Source organism: Oreochromis niloticus, linkage group LG6 (assembly GCF_001858045.2).
Source record: "Oreochromis niloticus isolate F11D_XX linkage group LG6, O_niloticus_UMD_NMBU, whole genome shotgun sequence".
Taxonomy (NCBI): domain Eukaryota; kingdom Metazoa; phylum Chordata; class Actinopteri; order Cichliformes; family Cichlidae; genus Oreochromis; species Oreochromis niloticus.
Genome location: NC_031971.2, coordinates 10,518,857 through 10,529,227, shown reverse-complemented (window position 1 = coordinate 10,529,227; position 10,371 = coordinate 10,518,857). Strand labels below are relative to the sequence as shown.

Genomic DNA, 10,371 nt, shown 5'->3' with positions numbered 1-10,371 from the left:
GTGCTGCGGCTGCAGTGATGCGGACACTGCACTGGTCCGTCGTGGTGAAGAGGGAGCTGAGTGCAAAAGCGAAGCTCTCAATTTACCGGTCGATCTACGTCCCGACCCTCACCTATGGCCACGAGCTGTGGGTAGTGACCGAAAGAACGAGATCGCGGATACAAGCGGCAGAAATGAGCTTCCTCCGAAGGGTGGCTGGCCTCTCCCTTAGAGATAGGGTGAGAAGTTCGGCCATCCGGGAGGGGCTCAGAGTAGAGCCGCTGCTCCTCCACATCGAAAGGAGCCAGTTGAGGTGGTTCGGGCATCTGACAAGGATGCCCCCTGGGCGCCTCCTGGGTGAGGTGTTCCGGGCATGTCCCACCGGGAGGAGGCCCCGGGGCAGACCCAGGACGCGCTGGAGAGATTATATCTCTCGGCTGGCCTGGGAATGCCTTGGTGTTCCCCCGGATGAGCTGGAGGAGGTGGCTGGGGAGAGGGAGGTCTGGGCTTCTCTGCTTAGGCTGCTGCCCCCGCGACCCGACTTCGGATAAAGCGGATGAGGATGGATGGATGGATAATTGTGAATAATCGGAGGATTTATTTTGATCATGACTATCCCACTATCCAGTGGAATATTCAACTATATCAAACACTTCATGATATCATCAAATTGTAAAAAGAGAAGGCAGATATAATATATTTACAAGAGACACATTAATAGAACATTAAAACTGCAAAAGATGGGTTTCACTAGCATGTTCTTCTCCTCATATAAATCAAAACATAAGGGGGAGGGTCGTAATTTTGATTTCAATTTCTCTTTTGAGAAAATGTATGAAGAAAGAAACGAGGAGGGTAGATACATCTTGGTCAGGGTAAAGATAGAAGGATCTGAATGATTAGCCAGTCTAAAGGATTCTTAGTTTGTGGAGGTAATCCAAACATACATTTAAAAGCAAATCTTGATATATCAAAACAAACAGGCTCCAACAAAACAATTTCTAAAAAGTGAAAGAGCTGATGAAGGATATGGGACTGACTGATATATGGAGGCAAATGTTCCCTAAAGTAAGAAGATATACCCATTATTCCTCACATTAGTCATCATATACAAGAATAGATTATATCATTATCTCTGGCAGGGACAGATCAAGAATTATTGAGTCAGACATTGGAACAATAGACTGGAGAGACCATGCCCCAATACATATTGTAGTCGACTTAGAGGAAAAGAGAATAAATTAAATACTTGGGGTAAAGGTAAATGACTCTGAATAAAATACAAAACACTAAAACTGCCCAAAGAGAATGGTGGCTTGGGCCTACCATGTTTAAAAAAGTACTATATTTCAGCAATGAGTAGGGCGGTGCTGCACTGGTGTGATCCATCATATGTAGCAGCATATTATGGAAGGAAGGAGCATATCATCAGTTAAGAAACTTCTATACCCAAAACATTTAAAATCAAACAACAACTACAGCAAGGCCATTTATCCAACTCTTTATAAATGCTTATAAGTGGAGATCAGGGGCGGTACCTCTGGTTTGGGAGACCGGCTGGTGTTTTCCATCTTTAAGAAAGGAGCCCGGAGGGTGTTGCAAAGTGTGTTCCAACTATAGGGGATCACACTCCTCAGCCTCCCTGGGAAAGTCTATGCCAGGGTGCTGGAAAGAAGAGTCTGCCCGTTAGTCGAACCTCGGATACAGGAGGAACAATACGGTTTTCGTCTTGGTCGTGGAACACTGGACCAGCTCTTTATCCTCTCAATGATACTTGAAGGGTGCATGGGACTTTGCCCAACTGGTCTACATGTGTTTTGTGGACTTGGAGAAGGCATTCAACTGTGTCCCTTGGAGTGTCCTGTGGGAGGTGCTCTGGAAGTATGTGGTGTTTGGTTCATTGCTACGCGCCATTCGATCCTTGTATAACCATTGCAAGAGCTTGGTCCACATAGTCGGCAATAAGTCGTACTCGTTCTCGGTAGGTGATGGACTCGTCCAGGGCTGCCCTTTTATCACCGATTCTGCTTGTAATTTTTATGGACAGAGTTTCTAGGCATAGACAAGTGGTGAAAGGCTTTTATTTAGGTGGTCTCAGAATCTCATCTCTGCTTATCGCGGATGATGTGGTTCTGTTGGCTTCATTGGGTGGTGGCTTCTAGCTCACAATGGAACAGTTTGCAGCTGAGTGTGAAGCGGTGGGAATGAGAAACAGCATCTCTAAATCTGAGGCCATGGTCCTCAGCCCGAAAAGGGTGGAGTGCCCACTCCGGGTCTGGGATGAGTTCCTGCCCCAAATGGAGGAGTTTAAGTATCTCTCGGTCTTGTTCACAAGTGAAGGCAGAAAAGAGCATGAGATTGCTGTACTGGTCCATCCGGTGAAGAGAGAGCTGAGTGTATAAGCAAAGCTCTCAATTTACTGGTCAATCTATGTCCCTATCCTCACCTATGGTCACGAGCTGTGGGTAGTGACCGAAAGAACGAGATCACGGATACAAGCGGCAGAAATGAGCATCCTCCGAAGGGTGCCTGGCCTCTCTCTTAGAGATAAGGTGAAAAGTTTAGCAATCTGGGAGGGGCTCAGAGTAGAGTCGCTGCTCCTCCACATCAAAAGCAGCAAATTGAGGTGGTTCAGGCATTTGACAAGGATGCCTCCTGGGTGAGGTGTTCTGGGCATGTCCCACCGGAAAGAGTCCCTGGGGCAGTCCCAGGACACTCTGGAGAGATTATATCTCTCGGCTGGTCTGGGAAGGCCTTGGTGTTTTCCCCAACAAACTGGATGAGGTGGCTGCTGAACCAAGCTTTGGTGGACCAGGGTGTGCTTGCATGTGGCCTTTGGCTGCTGCAGCAGGCCAAAGACCACACCTCCGCCACACTTACGAAAAAAAAAAATATTCACGCAAATTTTGGTAGGGGACTTGGATAGGTAAATGAAAGGATGTCCTCATTGGAGAGCAATGGAAACAACTTCTTTCAGACAGTAGATTAATAGGCTGGGCACACTGAGATCTATTACGAAGTAATATGGCCACTTGGAATGTCATCCTACAGACGTGGTAAAATAAGAAGCTGGTTCTGGGTCTGCAGGTAGAGACCGTTTAAGTCTAAACATAGTAGTCTAAACTATGGTGCATATATATTTAATGTGCTGCTTTAAATTCATGAGCTTCCTTCAAAACACAAATAAAATACTTATATTAAATTATTTTTAATAATTTTTAAATAATTTTTTTATCTATTTTATATCTATTTAAAACAGATTGAAGTTTTTCATCTTTAGTCAAAAATATTGCATGAATTAATTGTACTATCTACAAACCCTACACTTACTAGCAGGCACGAGCAGTTTCTTCAATGAGGGTGAAAAAGAGCCTGCACATTACTCTGACTACAAAGCGTCATTAGCTGTGGCTGTAGAGGAGGTAGAGCATGTCGCCTACTGATCGGAAGGTTGGAGCTGAAATGACCTCCGAGTATGATCTTTTGTGTCATCCTAGACAGTTCACTATCCTATAAATCTCACATCAATAATCTCACCCCTTCTGCTTATTTCCATCTACACAACATTAACAGATTGCGTCCTTCTCTTTCCACCCAGTCTACGTCCATTCTTGTCCACAGTCTCGTTACCTCTCGTATTGACTATTGTAATTCTCTCTTGCATGGTCTCCCCCAAAAATCCCTCCATAAGCTTCAACTGGTTCAAAACTCTGCTGCCTGCATAATTACCAGAAACCCGTCCTACCAGCACATCACCTGTGTTCTACAGGAACTTCACTGGCTCCCTGTGAATTTGGGGAGAGTGTACAAACTTCTTCTGCTCACCTTCATAACCTTGCTCCTCCCTACCTTTCTGACCTGTTAAGCACTATCTCTTCTGCCTGCTCACTTCGATCCTTTTCTTCCATCCAGCTTGCTGTGCTTTCTTTCTGCCTCATCACCATGGGAAGCAGAGCTTTCAGCTGCTCTGCTCCAAGGCTGTGGAACTCTCTACCCCAAGATATAAGAAACATTGATTCTCTCCCCCAGTTTAAATCCCTACTCAAAACCCATTTATTCAAATCTGCATATTCACCGTGGACCTATTGTTTGTTTATGTTGTCTTGTGCTTTTATTTTCTTATTTTTGTTCATTTTCATTGTTCTAATGTGTTTTATTGAGTTGTTAATTGTCTTGAAAGGTGCTTTCAAATTAAGTGTATTATTATTATTATTATTATTATTATTATACTTACACATATTACTTGTCATTTAAGCTGTAGTTGACTCTGCCAAAGAGGTTATGTTTTTGATAGCTTTTACTTACGTGTCTGTATGATGTCTATCTGTAAACACGATGATTTGAAAAGCTTTGAATAAATTCTGTTAAAACTTTATAGGGTGTAGAGTGGGGTCATGTTCACAATCCATTAAACAGTGACTTATCACCCCCAAGTTCTTCAAGTTCAGCAATTTGATTTATTGGTCAGAAATTGACAATTCAGAAAATATGATTATATGATAATATAATTTTCACACTACAAGTGTGCTGTGTATTGTCGACATAGAGAAGGAACCATGTAATCGTGTGACTTTTCACCTATGACCTCTCATTCAAGGTCAGTAGATTGATCTACAGGTCATAGTGATAATAATGCTATATAATAAGCTATATATGGGATTCTAAACATCACATTACTTTGGACTTTTTTTTTTTTTTTTTTTTTAGCAATTCTTTAAGGTCAAATAAGGACAAATTATGTTTTTATTTTTAAAACTGTGATAATATTTTACTGGCTTTGTTTGTATTGGCAACATGTAAGGAATAATACTTAAATATCACCTTATAGTTTGCACACTTTCATATGTCACATCTGCTGTTCCAGAATATGTTATATCTCTAGATATAACATCAAGAAATAGAGAATGAGCTGCCTAGTTATACTCTAGTAAATATACTCTAGTATAATATTATATAATAAGCCTATGTTATTTATGTCCAGTTATTTACAAATCAATACCTATTATCCATAACGAACTCCTATATAATATAAATTTAATCAGAGAAAACATCTGCCATGCTGCCCTCATCTAATTTTTAGTGCAATATAAACTTTCTAAAAAATGTGTTTGAAATGAACAAAAATAAATAAATAAGTAAATTTATAGAAAATAGTATTGCCTATTGGTTTGTTTTGTCTAGGATGATTCTGCCTATTAATTTTATTGAATTTACAGATCTAAAATCCATATCCTGGGATGATGCTGAAAATGCTGGAAACAGTGGCTCATTTTCTCTTTGTTTTTCTTGAGTAAGTTTAATCTGTAGAACTGTAGATACTAAAAGTTGCTTTTAATGACTTCTTGAAAGCATAATTAGGTGAGGCCAGTATACTGTTCAAACTTTTTAAGTAAAGAAAAACCCAGTAACATAAAAAGAAAAAAACATCAAGTGTTTGTGTGAAATTTTCCTAAAAAGGTCACCAATCAGGTTTCTTATCAGCTCCGCTTCGTTCTCTCTTCTGTCCTCCAGTGCCACCTGCTGTTCGATTCTCCAGGACCTGGTGATCAAATCAACGACTTCCATGTCAAGCCTGAAAAGGATTCTGGATACTGCTGCCGATGGGAAGGCTGTGCTCAAAATGGGAGGGGCTTCAATGCCAGGTATTCTGTTGCTTCATTCCATTGTCGTGAGGGCGACACAAAGCATATTTCTCATAAAAATTATACTGGTCTCTAGGCAACAGGTGTGAAAAGCAATGTCATTTCCTAGGTAATGCCTTAAGAAACAAAGAAACAAAAACATGTTAGCAATAGTTAAGAAGCTTGAATCTAGTGTGACAGGTCATCAGAGTGAGTCACCTTTTCAGTATCATATAAGCATCATATGTCAGGCTTCCAAGATAAGACATATTTGAATATCAGCAGCCACATCCTTGATAAAGATGCTGGAAACAATAAAAGCTGCATGTCTTGAGTGTAAATGTGTGTTTGATTTGTTGTGATTTCTAGGTATAAAATGCATATTCATATCCGCACACACACCAATGAAAAGCCACACCATTGTCCCACCTGTAACAAGAGCTTCTCACGTCTGGAGAACCTGAAGATACACACTCGCTTGCACATAGGTGAGTTCAGTCCCAGCAATGATTTGAACAATGACAAAGTCTTGTCTGTTCATTCAAAGCTGTGCAGTTTTCAGTTTTTAGACCACAGATGTCAGACACACAATGTTGATACAGTAATTTCCTCTCACAGCCATCGTTCTGTACTGGGAAGCACCTGTAACTGAAAATAATCCCCCACCAACACACTAAAGTTTGCTAAAAATACTGCAGCAGTTTTGGCGGATTTTACATATATTTTATTGAACTCACAAGGTGTCAAAAACACAGCTTGAAATGAATAACAGTGTTGGCTAGAATTTCTTTATTAGCCACATTATTTTTAACCCAGCTATGGTTCGGTCACACAAGAGCACAACTAGAATGTAAACCTCCTTGCTACTGGGAAAAATCGGTGGTTGCCTGGCGATTGTACTTTTTAAATGTTTTTTTCATTCGGTGATCGATTGTAAGAAGTCAGTACCAATCAGTAGTTAATGAGTTGGTCAAGTGGTCACCCAGATATTGGAGGGTGTCTCACACTCAACCTCTGGGTGACAGGTCACATGGAGGGGGGCAACCTGTCTGCAAACAATTGCACTCCAACTCTAACTGACTACAATCACTCTCGGACAGATTGATCTGAATCGGTCTGTGTTGATGAACGCCTCTTGTCTGATCAGGATTCTGTTTGTAGTAAGGACTTGACTGGTTGTACTCTGGTTATATTCTTATATAAAAGCGAGCGTGACTGCGAGTGATCACAGACCTGGTTTTTGACTTCAAAGCAACCATTTTGAAGCCAAGGAGATGGCAAGTTCTTTGCACATGCTTGCAGTAGTTCTGGTTATGTTGCAGTCTCCAACCACTGTTTTCAATGATTGATAGGTGACTGAATAATGGGAGTAAAACACTGGCAGTGGACATTAAGCTAGTACAACAAACGTATTTGGTAAACAGTATCTTAGTTTAACATAGAGCAATATTAGCATTCATTTGGAGCTGTGTGTGTATTCAATAGACAAATGTAAGCAGAACTTTTCACTTTTAGCTTTTTTTCTTGTCTCTTCCACCGCATGTTGAAAATGTCTGTAACTGTGTTAGCTGTTTGCTGCAGAGCACTGTTAGCTTTATGGATTTTGGAAACTGTTTTTCACATTCTTAGACACAACGTAATTAAAAACACTTCTATCAGCTATAAGCAATCTTCTCTACAGATATGCTTTCCAGTTTGTGCTGTGAAATGTAAATCACATCCACTGTTTCAATATGTTTCCAATATGTAAAATTTCAGCTACAAAATCCCGGTAATGGGGAAATGGTTTTAGAAGTAATGAACTGCTTCACGTATTACCTTATACTGGTTCTTGCATTAATGTGCATTTTCCTCTTCTTTGCTGGACAGTGTCATGACACAAAGTGTCACTTATGTATAAAACTGTGATATGGTCTGTTTGTGGCCTGCTTGACACATTAAAAAATAGTCAAAAGTGAAACAGCAAGCACCACGATGCACACTTGTAACCCTTTAATACCAGCAAACATCCAACTATGCTGAATCTATGCTGAAACATTTTTTTTAACTTACCAGAAAAGGAGTGCCCTAATCCTTGTAACAGAAACCTACCAGGCTCAAAGAAAACACTCTGTAGTTTTGTTTTCACAAGCTGTTCCACGACCTCACCTTAAATGTCGTTATACAATGTGATATAATCAAGCATTTTCAACCAACAGCTTCTATGCTCACATTTTTTTGGGGAGGAAAAACACTTTTGAATGACTATTTTATGTACCTGTAATGTGTCTTTTGTTGCAGACCATGTATACGTTTTCATGGCTGTGCCTCTTTGAGCAGGATAATGCATCCTGCCACAAAGCTAAAATTTCTGGGGTGGTTTGAGGATCACAAAAATGACTCCCCAGATATCAGTCCAATTGAGTAACTGCGGGATCTGCAGACAGACCAGGTCTGACTCATACAAGCCCCACCTCACAACTTCCAGGACTTATAGACTCTTTATGCAGATACCACAACACACCTTCAATTGTCTAGTGGAATCTGTGCCTTGACAGGTGATGGTGTTTTCGCAGCAAAAGGGGAACCAAAATAGTATAGATGATGATTGATGAGTGTATACAGCAGTGTATACAAACCGTTTCACACTGGACTGGGTAACAATAACAAATGTGAAACATAAGGAAGCATTGTGAATTAGTGTATTAATGTTGGCAATTGAGTTTTTTCTAATTAATTAATGGCAAAATGGCAGATTAGCTTGGGATAAAAGACTGAAACACCCTGTGAAGTCGAGGCACACAACGATGTGTCCCGCTGGTAAAGTTTCTGGGCTGCCTTTCCTCATAACAGCCATCCCTCAAGACTTCCTCCATTTGAAGCAATGCACTATCAGGGATTGTAACATCTAGTCCTATTACTGAATCAATTTTAATTAATTAATTATTATTATTATTTTTTGGTGATTGCCAACAAATGTGCTGATCTTTAAAGTTTTGAAAGCCCTTTGTTAATCTCATTTGGGAATATGCCAGTGAAATTTTTCCATCCACAAAAACAAGTGTCTTTTCCTTGTAGCTTTTACCTGTTTTACCTGTTTAGCCAGTGCCAGAAAAACATTTTCTTGTAAAAGCATCATTTACTTTAGAATAGAACAGTATGGAAACCTTCTTATTAGGAAATATTAGTGGTTGCTGAGTGCTTGAGCCCTCAAGCTGGTGTGCCATGGTCTTGAACCACTGTTTTGTGGTATTCTTTATAAAGGATAGCGTTGTCTGTCAAGCCAAAAGCCCCCACTCTAGCTCCAACACTTCAAACTCCTTACAGAAATGGAAACCAAGGCACCATAAAGAACCACTATATGTGTCTGACATCTTTTGTTTATCTTTTGTTGTTTCCCCAACCTTATAAACTGTACCTTTGCACAATTGTGCAAAGGTACAGTTTTCTTCAGTCAGCTGAGACTGAAGAAGTCACTTGGATAAGTGATGAAACGTTTTTTCCAGTGAAAAAGAAACATCCAGATGAATACAATCAACTTTTTGGTATTTACTTACCTGGATGATTAATCTTCCCATGTTTTTCTTCAGAAACGGCTGCCTTCAACAAACGTCTTACTGCAACCTCTTTTGGCAGGATACACAAAAGAGATTGTGAATTGACACTATTTAACTTCCTGGTTAAATAAAAGCTGCAAAACACACACACACACACACACACACACACACACACACACACACACACACACACACACACAAACACCCCTTGACTTTCAAAATACTACTCTCTCCCACTCTCCCAGTGAGGCACTTACAAAAGGTGATATCATGGGATTTGACCATTAAAAAAACCTCTTTTCTATCTTTTGCCATTATACAGTATTTTAATCTTTTTCGTTCTTTTAAAAAAGTGTCACATCGGAATAACACTTTCTTCTTTGTTCCTTTCCCTGTAAAGCAATGACACACAATCAATCTTAAGAGTTAGAAACAAACTGACAACATCATTCTCTGGCATTGTTCTCAAATCAAATCATTTCTGTTCCCTCCATTTCTCCTTTCCTTTGTCCTTCTGTTTCTGACTCATATTTGTTTGTATCTCTAATCTTCCAGGGGAAAAGCCCTACATCTGCCCCTATGAAGGCTGCAGCAAGCGCTACTCCAACTCTAGTGACCGCTTCAAGCACACTCGCACCCACTATGTGGACAAGCCCTACTACTGCAAGATGGCAGGCTGCCTGAAGCGCTACACAGACCCCAGCTCCCTACGCAAGCACATCAAGGCTCACGGGCACTTTGTTGCCCAGGAGCCTGGGAGTTCAAGCAGATCAGGGACAGGGCTGAGCCTTCCTACCCACCAGAGTGCCACTGAACAGCCCTCTGTAGGAGGGGCTCCTGTCATCATCCCTGGGGCTGCTGCAGCCCTTCTTGGGGGCCTTGGGACCTCCTTGCCACTCTCTGCTTTTTGCCATGCCAGAGCTCTAGGCCACCACGGGGCACCGCTCTTTTCCATGGGTGGAGGAAGAGGAAGCATGGGATCGCTCAGCCTTTCAGACTCCCCACTGTTGCGCTTTGGACTTTCAGCTGCGTCTATGTTTGGGTTGGGGGCTTTGGGAGGTCTGGGGCAGGTGGCAAGAAGGGAGCCAGAGGACGGGGAGGAATCAGAGGAAGGAGAGGACGGGGAAGTGCTGAACCTCTCTGCAGGGGTTGGGGCGAGACGAAGTGACACTTTGTCCTGGGTGGTGGTTCCATCAAGGGCGCTACTCCTCAAACCAGCTGTTGTTAGTTAAGAT

General features: G+C 41.4%; 1 protein-coding gene across 1 annotated transcript; it reads left to right on the top strand.

Moving 5' to 3' along the window:
• Positions 1-1,789: 1,789 nt before the first annotated feature.
• LOC109202516 (zinc finger protein GLIS2-like) lies at positions 1,790-10,371 on the top strand. Its single transcript, XM_019360203.2, has 4 exons — positions 1,790-1,960; positions 5,491-5,621; positions 5,970-6,088; positions 9,692-10,371. The coding sequence occupies exons 1-4, from the start codon at positions 1,790-1,792 to the stop codon at positions 10,366-10,368; spliced, it is 1,098 nt and encodes a 365-aa protein (XP_019215748.1). The 3' UTR covers positions 10,369-10,371.